At 37.2% G+C, this 19153-nt stretch overlaps 1 protein-coding gene across 2 annotated transcripts in view; it reads left to right on the plus strand.

Annotated features, from left to right (window-relative positions):
- The window catches only part of PLCB1 (phospholipase C beta 1), a 750426-nt gene that overhangs the window by 13086 nt on the left and 718187 nt on the right, over window positions 1-19153 (plus strand). For both annotated transcript variants that reach the window (XM_024238987.3, XM_024238989.3), the window contains exon 2: window positions 4527-4604. In XM_024238987.3, coding sequence (XP_024094755.1) covers window positions 4527-4604 — 78 coding nt within the window. The remainder of the gene's footprint in view (window positions 1-4526; window positions 4605-19153) is intronic.

Raw genomic sequence — 19153 nt, forward strand, 5'->3', positions numbered from 1 at the left:
AGGACATTTGTAAATGTTCTAGTAGCCTCATTAAAACAAGTAAAAAAGAAACAGATGGAATTAATATGAATACTATATTTAATTTAATCCAGTGTAGCCATTTTGACATGTAATCAATGTCAGAAATCATTAGTGAGCTATTTTCTATTCCTGTTTCCATTCTTAGTCTTTGAAATCTTGGAGTACATCTTAGTCTCAGCAGTCGCATTTCAAGTGCTCAGCAGTCACAAGGGAGCCACAGCAGCTCTTGTATTGGACAGCACCAGTATAGGGCATCCATTCTCAACAGGGGCCATGTCGCTTCCAAGGAAACGACAAGTGGTTTTGGGGAACAAAAAAAATCTTCTTACTGGTTTTGTTTTTATTTATTTTTTTTTTTGGTATAAAGCACAGTTATACATACAGCATATAAACAGATATTCAGCCTATCTGCAATATTGAAATGTCATGGGGGATGATTAGAAAAATAAAAACCTAAAAAGGCTCCCTTGCAGGGCAATAATGGAAAAAGTTGAGAAGCACTGTTATAGAGCGCGTTCTTGAAGGTTTAGTTTCCAATGCTTCCCATACCAGCTTAACTGGCTTTCCTTGAGCAAGTTACTTAGCCCAAGCCTTGGTCTAGGTATCTGTAAAATGGGAATAATAATAGTGTCTACCTCTTAAGTTATTGTAAGTATTAAAGGAGAAAAGCCATGTGAAGTTCACTACAGTGATTGGCTCAGAGCAAATGTTGAGGATGTATCAGTTACTATTCAGTCAGGGATTTTTATAAAAAGGTATACTGGTATTAGAAGTGAGTTTGGATTAGTAGTGCCTTTGTCATTTTGTCTCAGTTTCTTTAGTATTTATTATTGACTTATATCAGTGCATTGATGAGCAAATCATTGTAATGTTAATGTTGATTCCAGTGACTCTTTTTTTTCTTGCTGAATTGTTTCTCATTCTTCAGGATTTCGAGGTTTTGTTAAGGTCTTTTGCTTTGTCCCTTGATCGTTTTTGATTTGGCTTAAAGACTCTTTAGAGATTCATGTAAATTACTAAATAACATCTTCTTAATTACTATATTAGTCTTCACTATTGATGATATAGGAATGACAGTAAAACATATTCTATCAAATAAAGAGCAGCAAGTAGAAATTTACTGAACATTATCTGCTATTACTAACTTAAGACAAGTATGTTTATTAGTTTTCTTTCTTACAGACATTTATCAGAAAAAAATCTTATAACTTTAAGTAAATTAGAGTTGAATTCTTAGAAGCAATATACTCACAAGATATGGTTTGCCTGCATTCTAAGGTCACAGGTGTTCTTGGAGGTAAACGTCATCGTATTCCTGACCCAAAGCCTCACCCATTGTAGGCCTACATCTGTGGTTTTGTAAGTGTGGCCCCTGGACTAACAGCATCAGCATCACCATGAGCTTCTTAGAAGTCCAGATTTTCAGACTCCGTCCCAGAGCTACTAAATGAGGGACTCTGGAGAAAGAGCCCAGCAATCTGTGTTTTTACAAGATCTCTCAGTGAACTTGATGCATATGAAAGTTTCAAAACCACAATCTTATGAAATACACATTATAGATGTTGATGGAGAGGTAAAGGATTAAAATATAGACCATCTGAGAGCTGTCTTCATCATTCTACAGTCAAAGGTCCCAAGAGTCGCAACCCATCTGCAGCTCCTTTGTCAATGAAGGATGGTCATATATTTCAAGTTTCAAACCTGGGCATATGTTCTGACAATTAAGAATATTTGGGATCTGGGTTGAGTGGCTACTTTGGTATGGGGAGAATATAGATACTAGCAGCTATGTGGGAGGTGGGAAAACAAGCAGGTGGAATTGAAAATAGACATTCATATATTTCTGGGTCAGATCCTACTTTGCATGGCAAGAATGCCAAGTTCCAGCTGATCTTGGAATGTTAGAGGTGATTATGAAGGAAGCGGGCAGGGAGCCGAGATAAATGATCACTTAACAGAGGAACTGTGGCCGGAAGAGTGGGGTCAAGAAAACATTGAACAAAGAAGGGTTAATTTTGAAGGAGGGGAAGGAATAAGCTAGAAATGGAAGTATCTGAAACAAACTAGGCAGCATAGAATAGTGTTCCTAAATATAAATTTTGAAAAGTTTTTTTTTTTGAGATGGAGTCTCGCTCTGTTGCCCAGGCTGGAGTGCAGTGGTGCAGTCTCGGCTCACTGCAAGCTCTGCCTCCCGGGTTCATGCCATTCTCCTGCCTCAGCCTCCCTGAGAAGTTTTATTCTGCTCACTTAAATATTTGATTGTCTGGGATCCTTGCAGGGAATTGCCACCAAGATTTTGATTAGAATTTTGTCAGATGCTCTGATAAGAAAAGGAACTGACCTGAAAAAGATAAGTTACACCTACAGTTTATTCTAAATTCCTCTAGAAGTGGGAATGTGTGCTGTGTGCAGCCTGTCAAAACTTTTATTTTGCCAACTTCTAGTAGTAACAAAACAGGACTGAAAATATTGCTATGATTTATTGGAAACATTGGTGTGAGCTGTTACGCATGCAATCTCATGAAAGAAGCCTAAAATATTTAAAAAATTAGTCTTTCATTATAATATCAAGTTTATTTCCAAATGTCTTTTTTTGACATTTGGAAGTAATTGGGAAATTTTAAAATTCTAGCTGAAGTTCCTTGCAACAGCACAGTCCTTGTAAAAGATATTTTTCAAACTGCATGTTAAGGATGTATATATGGAATATCAGCATAAAACAGAATGGCAGTTCCTCAAAAAATTAAACATAGTATTATCATATGATCCAGTAATTCCACTTCTGGGTATATACTGAAACCAAGGACTCAGATAGATATTTGTGCCCCTGTGTTCATAACAGCATTATTCACAATAGCCAAAAGGTGGAAACAACCTAGATATTCGTCAGTGGATGAATGGATAAACAAAACATCGCATATACATAAATGGAATATTATTCAGCTTTAAACAGGAAGGAGATATGACACATGCTCCATGAATGAAGTTTTAGGACTTTATGCCAAATAAAATAAGCCAAACACAAAAAGACAAGTATTATACAATTTTACTTATATAACTGCTTAGAATAGTCAAATTATTTAATTACCTGGAGTAGTCAAATTCATGGATACAGAAAGTAAGAATGGTGGTTGCCAGGTTATGGGGGGAAGAGGGAATGAGGAATTAGTGTTTAATGCATGTGGCATTTCAATTTGGGAAGATTTAAAGTTCTGAAGATGGATGGTGCTGATGGCAGCACAGCGAGGTGAATACATGTAATGCCGCTGAAAGGTATATTAGAAAAGAGTAAATGTTATGTTCTGTATATTTTACTACAGTAACACGGAATATCCTGATAAACTTACATTTAGTATTTTGATACATCTGTTTTTAAATATAATCCACTATAATAATAATGAACATTTTTATGTGGCAAACAAGCCCAGATGCTTTACCCCAAATTATCCTAGCTAATTCTCACAACAACCTTCTGAGTTAGGTATTATGATTATCCCCTTCTTTTTTCAGTTGTGTAAAGCTATGCACCAAGATGGGACAGACAGGAATTTGAACCCAAGAGAACATCTTTCAGAACCAGGCTCTTACAATAAAACTTAATATGTAGATTAAAATCATTCATACTGCTCTGCCCATTAGGAAGGAAAAAGTCCCAAATGCCAAAATTATCTCTGCAAGTTCTAATTTTCATTACAAGTTCTTTTAATAAGCTAGATGATACGTCACACTATGGTTATGTGTATGAAAAAATTGAAAAAACTGGCAATTTATGTCTCTCTAAAAAATGCAATTCCTGCAAAGGCCTGAGTGTTTCAGTATAAAAATCCATATCCAGTGACATGTATTTTCTTGTGCAGATGGTATGTCTTTCTGAAAATTGCTAAGAGAAAAGAACACATATTTTAGAAATTTTTAATATTATAATTACAATGTATGCAAGTTTTGCTTTATGCTATGCATGCTTTAAACTCAGAAGACTATTTACCTATGATATTTTATTTTAGCATGTAAAATTGAAATTTGCAACAAGTTTGTGTATATCTTTCTGAATATGTAGAAGATGGCCTTATTTACTGTTACCTTGGAAACAGTGATGCTCAAATACTATGTTTTACTCTATTACAGTTAAAAATCATTTTATGGAGCAAATGTAATTTAAAATACTATTCTTAAGCATGGATTTTAGTTAATATTAATCATAAAAATATGTAATGATGTTTAGTGTTAAAATTATTTGAAAAACTAAATATAGATTTTTAATAGAAAACATACCTTAATCAATAAATGCATAATGCTTTTTCCTTTACAAGTTATGTATAAGTACCTCAGTTACGTAATGGATAATTCCATGAAGTTAAAAATGCCATGTCTAATTTCTTTTGAAATTTTTCTTAATAATTGACTACTTTGGAGAATCTCTACAATTGTTACTTCTTAAATAACTCCTGGATAGATTTTTCTACAATGGTATATGTTGATATTCATGTTTCTTCTTACATTTCTAGGACTCAACTATTGTTACTCCAATTATTTTGAGGACTGACCCTCAGGGATTTTTCTTTTACTGGACAGATCAAAACAAGGTAAGAAATGAGATATGCCTTTCTTACATTTTTCAGTCGTTTACTACTTTGAAAAGTATTTATGTATCTTATCTATAGAAGAACATCCATTTCACAGATCTTTTGCAGCTTATTTAAAGGTTCTACTTTTAAAGAATATCTAAGGTATTCTTAGGACTTAGGACTTTTCAAACTCACTAGTTTGAAATATTAGATTTGCTAAATTCTAGAGCAATTGGTATTTTTGGTTCTGTTTATATTATGTGTTAGGATAAGAACAGGGAAATTTGAATTACATTTGGTGTAGAACATAATTAGTCAGCGTTACTGATTTAAGTCCCCACCCGTAAAGGATGAAGAAAAATGATGAGAAAATAACTTTTGACCCAATAGCCATACCCCTTGGCTTTTCTTTCTCTCTCTTTTCCCCTGTGCTGTTCATTAAGGACTCTCTCAGAATCAGCAGGAATTTGGCCTTGATAATTTGTTCATGTCAGAAAACCAAGAATAAAATTCCTTTAGCCTATTCCTTCAGTTGTCAGGAATTTCTTACTAAATTAGCTTTCTGCCCACAATAGCATGAATTTATTATCTCATTTGTTATGAAACCAATTGATGATTCTGTACTGAATTATTAAAAAGTAGAATATCTGCTGATCATAAGATTTATTTGGAGTTTAATGGGCAGTTAGATAAGAACACTCATGGAAAGCGGTTATTATTTCAAGCATCGTTGCCACAGTCCTACACTTGAACCCCAGAGGCCACAGAATATAGAATGTTTTTGTCCTCTAAGTTTTGATATGTTGAGAAATGGGATAGGGTTTATTGAGAATGCTAAATACATATTGAAAACAATAGGATGGTAATAGTATACCATTAAAATAGCTGGAACCTACACAGTTACTGATGAAGGAGGAACAAATTGTTAGCTCTTTCAAAACTCTACATTAGTTTCTTCTATCCAAAGTTCCTGGAGTTGCCTGTCAGCTTTGCCTTCTGTCTCTGAGGCAAGGTCAATTATACCTGTGTCTGGTCCCAGAGCCACTCCTGAATGAGCCTCTTTACGCATCATTCAAAAGGTGAATTTCAGTCTTGTTGTCCTGGAGTTAGACTCTAAATCAGTGTGCCCTGGAACCATGTGTGGCTGTAAAAGTGGAGGTAAACCACAGACCCTATGCTAATGTCAAAAACTGTATGAGTAAGATTTCCTACTTAACGCTCACATTTATTATTGGGTGTGTTAATCACTTTGGCTTAGACTTTGTTTGGTTTCCTGCTGTTATGTGTAAAACAATGGCTTGCAAGAGGTTTTGTTTTTTGGGTGTTTTTTTCTTCTCCTAAAGGATATTTTTAGAACTGTTGAAACTGTATTCATGAAATATGTACTTATAATGCCTAGAGCATTTCTAAAGGTTGGATATTTGTACGAGAGACCAAACTGTCAGTTTGATTTTTCAACTTGTAGATTAACCTTCTATAAAAGCAACAGAAGATATTCTGGGATTTTTAAATAATTCATGGCAACTCAGTTAAGCTCCCCTCTAGACCAATCATCAATATTTATTTCCTTAATAAAGAAAAAGGGTTTAGGACCAAAGGCTCTTTGTTGCATCTCTATTTTGAACCCAGTATTTTGACCCATGCTTATTTTCAAATGTAGGAAAATTTGTTTTCATTTTTTACACAAACTTTTTAATTTTGGTTGTAACGCTGTTTATGACCAACTGAAACAGATAATGTGGTAGCAATTCCTTTTATCACGTTATTGCTTTTCTTTTCATGGATATTACTCTTACAGTTCTAGCCAAGAGACAGAAACAGTAAATTTTACTTTTCACTTTCTAAATACCAAAGTCATCTCTCAGTCATTTATCAGAATTTGGAGGCTTATTTCTTAGTGATCATATATCTTAGAATCCAAAAGATGAGAGGATTTAAGAAAAAAAATTAAACTTACCATGCTTTCAAGTTTGTCATTTTCTTTCTGGCTTTAAGCCCAGTCCTGGAACCAGTAAGAGTGATTCATCCACTTTTAGGAGATGGACGACTCTAAGTGATGAATTAGAGTAAATGTGTGCTAGAAGAAATGGTGCATGCAAATAAAAGATGGCACGCCAAGCTTTTAGTGGGTATTTTTGCATAAGATCATTTGAAGGTACATGAATGAATGGTACAATCATGATGCTACTTAGGGGGCCACTTTTTAAAAAATATTTTTTATCTGGCAATTAGTTTTAGGAATTTGCCACATGTACCATAGAGGTAATCTCTCAGAAAACAAAAAAATGTGATACATTTACGTTTATCCCTTGATTTTATACACTGTGTTTTCCATTGGTTGGGAAGCTTGCATTGGTATTTATTGTAATATGCCTCTCTTCTTCCTTTGGGCTTCTTCCAATATATTCCCTCTTTGGTCCACGAAGCTTATACCAAAGCACTTGGATTAGCAATCATCTGAGGCCTAGTCTGCTCAGAGGTGAGCAGAAATCCCTAGCAGAGGGGATTTTACAAGTGTTTTTTGTTTTTCTTTTTTATAGCATTGGAGGTAAATGGTCACATTGTATGACTTTCTTTGCATGTCCTTCTCTTGTCATGGCTACATCAGATCTTGTATCAGAGCCACTTATTTCAAGCCACTGGCTTTCCTCTCTGTGGACAATGACATGCTGCCTTCCAAAACCCCTCCTTTGATTTGTCACCATAGAAATGATAGGTGACAAAGAAGACAGCACAGATGATGAATTTAGGAATTAAAAACTAAAGCTAGCGAGTCATTTTTAGGTAGCAGAAATGTGCTTTAGTGAAACACTGACAGAATGTTTGGAGTTGGTGGAAGCAGATAAATATGAATATCATTTTTAGGCATAAATGTTCATGCTTTTTACCAGCTCTGGACTTATTTTAATAATTCTTTTCACTGTATTGTTGGCTCTGTAAATCTTACTGAATAAAATGAGCAAAAATGAGTTTCTGAATGTGACTATTTTAAGCAGAGTGGTTTTTCTCGTGTAAGTGTAGGTGATGTGAAGAGGGTGAATTTATTTGTAAGTCATGGGTGAGAAGGGAGTCCTGCACAGCCTGAGTACTTGAGAGGTGGCCTACATTAGGCTATAACTTTTCTTTGGATCCGTGCCATGTGAGCACTAGAAACCAACACAGGAAGTGTTAGCTGTGAAAACCACGTGGACTATAAGAATCTGCTACACCGGTTTTGAAAGAAAGGCTAAAGAAGAAAAAGGTGTCAATGTTAAAGAGCTAACCAAAACCTATCCTGCTAGAATATGAAAAAATTAGACCTTTGCCTTGCAACTTGATGCCCTGCTTCTGTGCCAAGGTTGGTGTAAAAATAAAACTAGTCACCACTAGTTCAGATCCAAGAAGTTCAATATAGTTCAGTAAACCCTTCCTTGTCTTCATAAAACTGGAGCTTGGGGGAAGGGAAAAGGAACACATCATTAAATTTGAAAAGGAATGGGAGGAAGAACACATGTTTTACATGAAGAACTCCCATTACTTTCTTTTTTGTTACAAATTTTATTTATTTTTAATATTGTGGATAATATACAAATATCTTTTTATCTGTAAAAGAGTAAAGCAATGTAACTATCTTTAAACCGCACTCTCCCACTGTCTCCAATCCTAGTTCTCTATTCAGAGTCAACTAATAGTAATAGCTTCATGGTTTCTTTCTAGGTCTCTTTTAAATAAATTTGTGCATGTGTAACTATGGAAATATTTCATTTTGTTTTGCTTATGTCCATTTTTATACTAAGTCACATCATATTAACTATTCCACAATTTCCTTTTTACCATATAGTGTGTCTTAGAGAACTTTTCAAGTTAGTACATGTGTGTCTATATCATTCTGTCAAATTGGTCTATCTTAGGGAATTTTTCATGTTAGTACATGTATATGTATCACATTCTTTCATATTGCTCTATCGTATGTTAAAGAACTGATTACCAAATTTTATTTAAGAATACAGTTCTCACTGATGGATTCTTTGTGTTTGTCTCTAATTTGGGGTTACAAAGAATCCTATAATATGGAGTAATAGTCAGCTGTGTGTAGCCCTCTCTGGGAATATGGGTCAGGGATTCCCTAAGGTAAATGCTCAGAAGTGCGATTGCTGATTCAAGGCTACACCTATCCTAAATTATAATGAATGGGTGTACCATTTTATAACCCTACCCATCTTATATGAGTGGAACTGTTTTCTTAAGCCCAACCAACAGTAATAGGAAATATTTTAATTTTTGCCCAACTGATGCAACTGTTATATCACCTTGTTTTAATCTGCCATTGCCTGATTTGCTAGTAAATTGTGTATATTATCATACATTTATTGATCATTTCAGTTTTTCCTTACATGGATTGCCTATTTATATCTCTTGCCCTTGTGTGGAGAGTTCTCTGTATATTCTAGATGTACTCCTTTAGCTGTTATAAATGTTGCAATTACACTCTTCCTGTCTGTGGTTTGTCTTTGACTTTCTTAACATCTAATTTATGGGTAACAAAAGATGACTTGAAGCTTTAAATTTTGATGTAGTTACATTCCAACTACCTCCCCACTTTTTGCTTCCTTTAAGATATTTCTGATTCCTTCTCATCACCATTATTAATCTAGGTTTTTAATCCATATGTAATGTATTATGAGGACTGGTGTAAGGTGGAGCTCTAACTTCAACTTCTTCATATCATTCATAGAGCTGACATTTCACCACCTGGTTTGGATGGCCCAAAGATCTGTTATGTTTTAATGCCTGTGGACTGCTGGGTTCTGATTTCCTACTTCATTCTTATCTCATTTATTTTCTGCCTTTCATAATTTGTGGTTCAAAAAGTGTAATTCTTTTTGTTTACCTGCGATCCTAGATTAGAGATTTAAATTTATACCTGCATATTTAGTCATTTCTGGAAACTTAGGACAAGAAAGATTGGTTCTACCATCCATGCCATCTGCCATCTTGTTCTGGCCTGTGAATTTGTATGAGACACGATTCTGGATGTTGGTACAGAGTGATGATTCAGTTTCCATTAATGGCAACCATAGATAGTCTTCTCTTATGATAACCTTAAATTTCTACAGAGTTCAAAAGCAAAGTTTAAAAGTTAAATATTTACATAAGTCACAGTAACATTTTTCAGCATGAGTCCAGAGTTCAAAAATATTTTGAATGATGCATCATAAATGTCAACAAGAAAATCTAGTGATTTCCTATTAAAAATAGTCTGGCTTCCATAAAGAACTACTGGGCACCACACATTTCATTAATGATTTTTAGCAGTGGGGCTTTCTCTTTGGGATATACTTCTCTAGGGTATCCAAAAATTGTCAACTTTGACCCTTCTGGTGTATGGTAAATGGGATAGGGCATTCAAGAGTCCACTGAGTGATTAAATGCAATGATGTAGTTATAAATTTAGAAGATAAGCGCTATTTATTTTATTTGGTAGCTTTCTCTAAAAGTTGAAACAATAACTTACATTATCTGGAAAAAAACCCAGCAAAATTCACGTGAGGATTGCTTTGTGAGGGCTGGGATTGTTCCTTGGCCTGGAGCGGTGTGTCAGTCATTGTTGACTAAGCAGCAGCATCTGGGGACTAAGTCCTTTCCTTCACCTTCCTTGAATTTCCTTCACCAGTATTGATGATATTAATAGCTAGAACAGACACAGTGCCATATCCACACCCTCTTCCTCACCACTCCTGAGAACATAAGCTGGGCTCCAGTGGCTGGCCAGTGCCTGCATTCTTTTGCTTTGTCTGGCTACTAGAACTCACGTTGCTACCCATGCAGCTGCCCAGAAGTTCCTGGCAATTCACACTCACCCTCACCAATGGGATTCAGTGGATAAATACCACAGCTCCCTCACCTCTTGGGTGGGATAACTTAAAGGTGCATTCTTTATATTATATCCCAGAACTCTCTAGTGGGATTAAGCCCAGTTACCCACAGTGGTAACTGGCTTGAAAATGTTCCCCTTATGGGCTTCCTTCCCTTCCTGTCTCACTTCTCCACTCCTGATTGTGTTCTAAAACCACCTCTAAAATAAACTACTTTTACTAGAATCCTTATTTAGGAACTGCTTAATGCAGATGCATAGTGCTTAACAACTTAATATAGATGCCCCCAAATGAAGGGTTTTAAAACGATTCCTTGGTTAAGAGAGATTGGAACATATTAGGTGAACACTTTTGTTTGAAGCCAAGTCTGGTTTTCCTAAAACAGTCCTAATTTGGGAAGCCCAAAGCTGGTTGAGGAAACCAGCTTTGAAGCTGTGACAGATGTGGATTGTCACAGTCTGGCTCTGCTGTGTATTTAGTGAGTCACCCTCAGTGAATCTCTTTAAAAATCAAAGCCTTGGTTTCATTATCTATAAGGTGGGTATTACTCTCTTAGTGTTGTTGTGAACATTCAATGTGTAAAATGAATGACTTAGCATAACACCTGCTACTTTGTAAACTCTTCCATCCTTTGTGGTGGCTTTTATTATTGCTACATAATAAACAATTGCTCTCTGACCAAACAATTGTCCATAAGTATTAGAGACCACAAAAATGTGCTGTTTTGAAAACCAAGTGACCATTTATTTATGTATATCTTTTTATTCCTTTTTTCTTCTTCAAGGCAACACTGAGTTGTTTTCTATTTAGACTCTGCTGTGGTCTTTTGATCTGAAACATTGAAGCTTAGGTCTGTTTGGGCAAATAAGATGTTTATTTATGTATTTCATAATGTTTTGGGAACAGAGCCATGGAAGGCAAAAGAAGGATTTATTGTTTAAAAGACTTTCCTTCTGGGGATAATTTGCTAATAAATACTCCATCATAGGTGAAAGTTTCTTGGACCCTTGGAAATTTGAAGCATCGTATGGAACAACTTTTAAGATGATTTAGAGGACGTTGATAGGAGAAAATTGTATTATTCACAAGAAGGACTGGACACAATCATGGTTGCCTGTGCCTTTTTCCTAAGATAATCACTTCAGGATTGTGACAACTACATGGGCATCAGGCCACTCCTCTTCCTCCCTAATGACCAAGACCTTAGAGATTAAACTTTTAGTGTTTTTGAGGATAGTTTAGCCACTAAGCCAAGGTTCCGATTGCTGAGGAACAAATCTATCCTCACCATATCAACTTCCAGGTTAAGTTTTTCCATTTTTATTAACATTACCTTCTTTTCACTTCTGTGACTCCTCAAAGATTTTGCACCAGTGAACTCTGGCTAGCGTAGAATAGACATGTCGTGATGCCTTAGCTTATGTAGACACAACATACGAATAAATCTTATTAGAATGGAATCATTTACAAGTTCTTCTTAGGGGATGTGATGCATGATTTTTTGGTAGAATTTCTAATTGAAGTGTAGCCTTTTAAAGTATATTTTAAAATTAGGCTAGTCATTTTAAGATGGTTTCATTGCAGCTTGTTTGGAATCATTTTTAGAGTAGAAATGTGTTAATATGATTTTTATGTCACCATCACCACACTTCATTATGGGCATGACAACAGCAATGCTTGTTTTAATACATTGTAACCAGAGTTTAGAAACATGTAATACCACAAAAATTCATTACTCCTAATATAATTTACTTACAAAATTATTCCTTGGTTTCATAAGTTGCATATATTTTGCTCTTCCCACTATTTTAGGAGAAATTAAATTGGATACTTTCCATGCTATGAAGCTATTATAATGGAATATTTGTACTTTTTGGTGCCAAAAAAATGGTTCAAGACATTGGATTGGCAGAATATGTGAAAGAAATGCATTCTGCATATTGTTCATAATTTTACTTCCTGTTATGGAGAAAATTCCTTTGACTTTGTTACAAATAGAATCCCCGGGTACTTGGTATTGATATAATGCCATGCTCTTTTGTTTGAATGACAAATGTTGTAGGTAGAGTAGGCATTTTTGGTTGTTCTGTAGTTCATTTTCTTGCCAACTCAAGATTGTTGGTGGTACTGATGGAGACATTGTTGTATTAGTCCATTTTCATGCTGGTGATAAGACATACCTGAGATTGGGCAGTTTACAAAAGAAAGAGGTCTTACCCACAACACATGGGAATTCAAGATGAGATTTGGGTAGGGACACAGCCAAACCATATCATTCTTCCCCTGGCGCCTCCAAAATCTCATGTCCTAATATTTCAAAACCAATCATGCCTTTCCAACAGTCACCCAAAGTCTTAACTCATTTCAGCGTTAACTCAAAAGTCCACAGTCCAAAGTCTAATCCAAGACAAAGCAATTCCCTTCTGCCTATGAGCCTGTAAAACTGAAAGCTAGTTACTTTCCAGATACAATGGAGATATAGGCATTGGGTAAATAGAGCCATTACAAATGGGAGAAATTGGCCAAAACAAGGGGCTACAGGCCTCATGCAAGTCCAAAATCCAGTGGGGTAGTCAAATCTTAAAGCTCCAAAATGATCTCCTTTGACTCCATGTCTCACATCCAGGTCATGCTGATGCAAGAGATGGGCTCCCATGGCCTTGGGCAACTCCATCCCTGGGCTTTGCAGGGTACAGCCCCCCTCCTGGATGCTTTCATGGGCTGGCATTGAGTGTCTGTGGCTTTTCCAGGGGCATGGTGCAAGTTGTAGGTGGATCTACCATTCTAGAGTCTGGAGGATGGTGGCCTTCTTCTCACAGCTCCACTAGACAGTTGGGACTCTGTATGCGGGGCTCCAACCCCACATTTCCCTTCTGCACTGCCCTAGCAGAGGCTCTCCATGAGAGCTCCACCCCAGCAGCAAGCTTCTGCCTGGACATCCAGGTGTTTCCATAACATCCTCTGAAATATCGGCAGAGGTTCCCAAACCGCAATTCTTGACTTCTGTGCACCCACAGGCTCAACACCACGTGGAAGCTGCGAAGGCTTGGTGCTTGCACTTTCTGAAGCTATGGCCCATGTTCTATATTGGCCCCTTTCAGACACAGCTAGAGTGGCTGGGATGTAGGGCACCAAGTCCCTAGGCTACACACAGCACAGGGACCCTGGGCCCAGCCCACAAAACCATTTTTTCCTCCTAGGCCTCTGGGCCTGTGATGGGAGGGGCTGCCATGAAGACATCTGACATGACCTGGAGCCATTTTCCCCATTGTCTTGGGGATTAACATTTGGCTCCTTGTTACTTATGCAAATTTCTGCAGCTAGCTTGAACTTCTCCTCAGAAAATGAGATTTTCTTTTCTATTGTGTTGTCAGGCTGCAAATTTTCTGAACTTTTATGCTCTGTTTCCCTTATAAAACTGAATGTTCTTAACAGTACCCAAGTCACGTCTTGAATGCTTTGCTGGTTAGAAATTTCTTCCACCAGGCCGGGCATGGTGGCTCATGCCTGTAATCCCAGCACTTTGGGAGGCTGAGGCAGGCGGATCACCTGAGGTTGGGAGTTTGGGACCAGCCTGACTAACATGGAGAAACCCCATCTCTACTAAAAACACAAAATTAGCCGGGCATGGTGGCACATGCCTGTAATCCCAGCTACTTGGGCAGGCTGAGACAGGCGAATCGCTTGAACCTGGGAAGCTGAGGTTGCAGTGAGCCAAGATCATGCCATTGTACTCCAGCTTGGGGCAACAAGAGTGAAACTCCATCGCAAAAAAAAAAAAAAAAAAAAAGAATTTTTTTCCACCAGATACCCTAAATCATCTCTCTCTAGTTCAAAGTTCTTTAAATCTCCAGGGCAGGGGAAAAATGCTGCCAGTCTCTTTGCTAAAACATAACAAGAGTCACCTTTGCTCCAGTTCCCAATGAGTTCCTCATCTCCATCTGAGACTACCTCAGCCGGGACCTTATTGTTCACGTCACTATCAGCATTTTTGTCAAAGCCATTCAACAAGTCTCTAGGAAGTTCCAAACTTTTCCACATTTTCCTGTCTTCTTCTGAGCCCTCCAAAGTGCTCCAACCTCTGCTTTTTACCCAGTTCCAAAGTCGCTTCCCCATTTTTGGATATCTTTTCAGCAACACCACACTACTGGTACCAATTTACTGTATTAGTCCATTTTCATGCCACTAAGAAAGACATACCCAAGACTGGACAATTTATAAAAGAAAGAGGTTTAATGGGATTACAGTTCCATGTGGCTGGGGAGGCCTCACGATCATAGTGGAAGGTGAGAGGCATGTCTCACATGATGTCAGGCAAGAGAAAAGGGCTTCTACACGGAAACTCCCATTTTTAAGACCATTAGATCTCGTGAGACTTATTCACTATCATGAGAACAGCACAGGAAAGACCTCTCCTGTGACTCCATTACCTCCCACAAGATCCCTCTTACAACACAAAGGAATTCAAGATGAGATTTGGGTGGGGACACAGCCAAACCTATCACTTGTCAAGCTCTTTCTATATTTAATCAGCAAGACAAGTCTCTTTTTGTCTTTTGGTAAAATAAATTTAGATTGATAGTTGGATTATTTAAACATTTATCACACACACAAAATATTAAAATAAATAATATAATTACTTTCTTCCCCTTTAAAGTATTTTAAATTTACTTTAAGTAATTTAAAAGGCAAAAATGCAAACTTTGAACAACTGACTTATTTGGATGTTGGTACCTATTATAAATAAGTTTCTCAAATCTAGCAAAGTATGTAATATTCACTAATTTACTTTGCACATAACCTTTTCATCGTTGTTATTATTATCCTTGTTATCCTTAGCACCACCAACAGCAAACACATACATGCTGTTTTATCCATGCCAGGCACAATTCTAATAATATAAGTCTGCATATTTATAGCATATACATATTTTTATACATATATTTATATAGTATATGTAGCATATGTATACTTATAGTCTATAATAGTATGTATATTGTGCATATATGCTACATATATACATACATAGTGTGTCTATATGCTGTGCTACATATATACATACATAGTGTGTGTATACTTACACATATATATAGTGTGTGTTGGCAGACATACGCAATTTCGTCATTTCCATAATCCTATGAAGGACAGCGCTACTATTATCTACATTTAAAAGTGAGTAAACTGAAGTGTGCACAGAGGTTAAGTCATGATCCCTGGTCATACAGTTGGTTAATGGCAGAGTCAGGAATAGAAACAACAGTGGCAGTGCAGTCTGGCTCTATGTTCTGGCTCTTAACTTTTTGCTGTTTAAAGAACCTGTTTAATATGTAAAGTTAAGTTTACCTGCAGGATTTTTTTCCTTGGATTTGTTTGAAAAAGAAACCTCAGTAGGCCTAGTACATTTGCTAGGAAAAGACAAACTGTGTGAAGAACATATTCTCAAGTTGGGCTGCACATTGAAATCACAGGGGGAGCCTCAAAGGACGCTGCTGCCTCGGCTTCCTGCCTCCAGAGAATCTGACTTAATTGGTCTGGGGTGTGGTCAGAACATTGGACTTTTTTTTTTTTTTGAAAGCTCCTCATTTGATTCTAATGTACAGCCAAGGTGAACACGGATAGAAAGCAAGCTGACCTTACAAATTAATTCAGTAAACTTCCTGAAAGGATGTGCTCACTTTGCCTTTCCTGCCTGTGATGTGGCCTACTTTCTACTCAGAAGTAATACTCCACATGAGCAACTACAGGACCTACCAGATTCTGAATTATTTGACTATGACTGGATAATATTCCTTACACTGTGCTTAGTAAGGCAATAAATTACTAGCATTTTTTAGAATTAGTCTTAATATCTAAGGTTGAATCAAAATAGTTTTATTATATTCTGTGGATTAAAATTTTTTTAACTTTCCATTCCCTGAATGTTACACGTATTAACTGTTTGTTTTATCGTTACCAAACATGTCCTCAGAATTCAAGTCCTCTTTATTAACCTTATATTTGTGTTTTTTGAGACCCTTGTTTAGATCACAGTAATGTGTAAATTCCATACTTAATTAAATTAGCTGCACCCTTGAATGAGTGAATGTGGTTTTAAGAATGACCTTATAAAACTATTTTATTTTATAGCTAATTTTTCATTTCTGGATACAAAGGCCGATATTATTTTATTAAATTGTAGCATTATGTCATTTCTTATCAATTTGTAGGAATCCTTCCTTAACTGAGACATACACTCAACTGGGCAAACCAGAGAGAGCTAGATAATTTCAGGTGTGGTAGGAAGTTTGCCTTTCATCACCTCTACACGATACATTTCAGAATAGTAAAATTCACATTTCTCCTGTTAGAATGTTTGGTTTTTTATTCTGCTTCCATAGAGAATGGGGATTATGGTAATGATTTTTCATGAGATTTCTCCCTGGCATTGTGCAAAACTCCCCACTTAGGAACAGTGGTCTGGAAATTATATTGCATCACGGCAAACAATGCACCTGTGTGAAATGAATGCTTCAGTGAAAAGTTTTATGGGACAGAACTAGTTGCTATGCTGAGAAACTAATGACTGTGCTGGTATACATAATGGATTCTATTTTTAGATGAACATTTGGTCCTATAGCATGGCTTCATTATGCAAGAGGACAGAAGTTTCAGCATTATATTGTGAATATTGAGACATTAACATATCACAGTATATGCCTTCTTAGATACTAAAGTGACTTTTTCATATATTTTAGCCCTGACATAGTTCATAACTAGAGGAAAAAAGTAAAGAACAAAAACAGAATTTCAAAATAATTTCAGGTTTCTGGTGTTTGTAGGTTGAGTTTTTCCAACAGTTGACTGCAAGGAAAGGATTCAAGTTCAAGTGGTTTATTTGGGAGGTGACCCCAGAAAGTGTGGGCAGGGCCATGGGGAAGTGAGATAGGCAAGGGAAGACAGCCATTAAAGGGTGAACTATCAAATAAATTACCATGGTGTACAAGCGAAGCTCCGTCCCATTGGAGAGCCCTGGGAGACAGTGCAGAGAGGAGAGGGAGCAGTGGTATACCCACCAGTTCCTAATAATCAGTGATTGGGGGCAGCTCTCTCAGGTGTTATCTTCTCAGCTCTTCTGCCAGCCTTTCCTGGAGACTGAGGGGCTTCCAGGCCAGTGGGCCCCAGGCTTTGAGAAATCCCTCAGACATAGATGCAGTTGGAAGCTGTCAGTTGGCATACAAGAAAACACATGGGCACCACCAGCAGCAGTCACTCTGGTGGCTTTAATTTCTGGTAAGTCAGACTTTTAAAATCTATATCACAGTGTGCAAACTGGAGCCTGCACCCATTCATGAACAGTTCTTGCTTGGCCTGTGCAAATAATTAAATACATAAACATGAGTTACTAGCATTTAAAAATCTGTAGGTTCATATATAGATCTGGATTTCTCAAAAAATCAGAAGACATGGCAATGCCGGCCGACATACCCCCATGGCCACATTTGGCTGGGGCAGTGCAGCAGCTGCCTGCTTTAGACAGGGCGTGTGGTACGCAATCTGCCACATTTCCCGCCAGGCTAGCCTACCTAATTTACATGACCTTTTAAGCTCATTTAGACGTTTGAGTATAAATATTGGGCCTCTATGGTAACATCCTATACTGGAAGCTTCAATAAGCTAATGATTGCAAAGCTTCACATGGAATGAGGTTAATTCTGTCACAGTGGGCCGATTGGAGTGCTGTGGCATAAAGACTAGATTTTTACAGTGTAAAAATGGCTGAAGGTCAGCATATCTAGGTCTTGCTCGTAATGGCCATAAGCAAAGCAATTATGCTCCAATCCCAATTCTTCTCTGTGATATATGGTTCTAAAGTGTAGGAGCCCTGAGGTCCCTCTCTGACTTAAAAGGCTATTATTCCAAAGTGACTTTCAGGTGTCATTTTGCTAGGTAAGATTTATAAATATGAGTCCTTGGCAAAGGATTTTCATGTCGAATTGGGCCATTAATCTAGGGAAAATAAGAATGGTGGACTCCAGGACACCAAGCAGAATGACTTACCTTGGTTCCCTTGGTCGAATGAATGGGATTAACTTCACCCCCAGATCGAGGCAGTGAGCATTGACTGGTTTAGCCAACCAGTGTAGTCCACCCTTTTCTCACCATAGAGCTGTGCTGTGTCTTACAGTAGCCTCTAGACTCATGTCACTGTTTACAGTTAAGTTTTAATTAATTAAAATTAAATTAAAAATTCAGTTTCTCAATCCCGCTACCTACCTTTCAGGCGCTCACTAGCCACCTGTTCCCAGGTGCCGTTTCCATCATTGCAGAATATGTTATTGGACATCACTGCACAGAGCTTGGATCAGGAATGGCTCTTCAGAGTCAATGCAAAGTTTCTAGCAATAAGAAGCGTCCTTGAATTTGTGGGGAAAGAAACTTTCCTCCTTTTTCTGGATTATGTGCTGCAAGGATGTAATATCTGGACTCACTTTTGTTATCTTGTTCCCATGAAAGAAGATATTGGAGTAGCTCAGATGCCACTTTGGGAGCCCAAAGGGGAAGCTAGCCCTCCAGAAGACAAGCCAGTGAAGAACCAAGTCCTTAATGATGTCATTTGAGATGCCAGATCAGTCCATTTCAATTCCATGAATGAATCAATCCCCTTCATAGTCTATGCCAGTTTAAGATAGAGTGTTTGACCCTTTGCAGTTAGAGTTACTGACTGACACATTG

The sequence above is a fragment of the Pongo abelii genome, chromosome 21, assembly GCF_028885655.2.
Source record: "Pongo abelii isolate AG06213 chromosome 21, NHGRI_mPonAbe1-v2.0_pri, whole genome shotgun sequence".
Lineage (NCBI taxonomy): Eukaryota > Metazoa > Chordata > Mammalia > Primates > Hominidae > Pongo > Pongo abelii.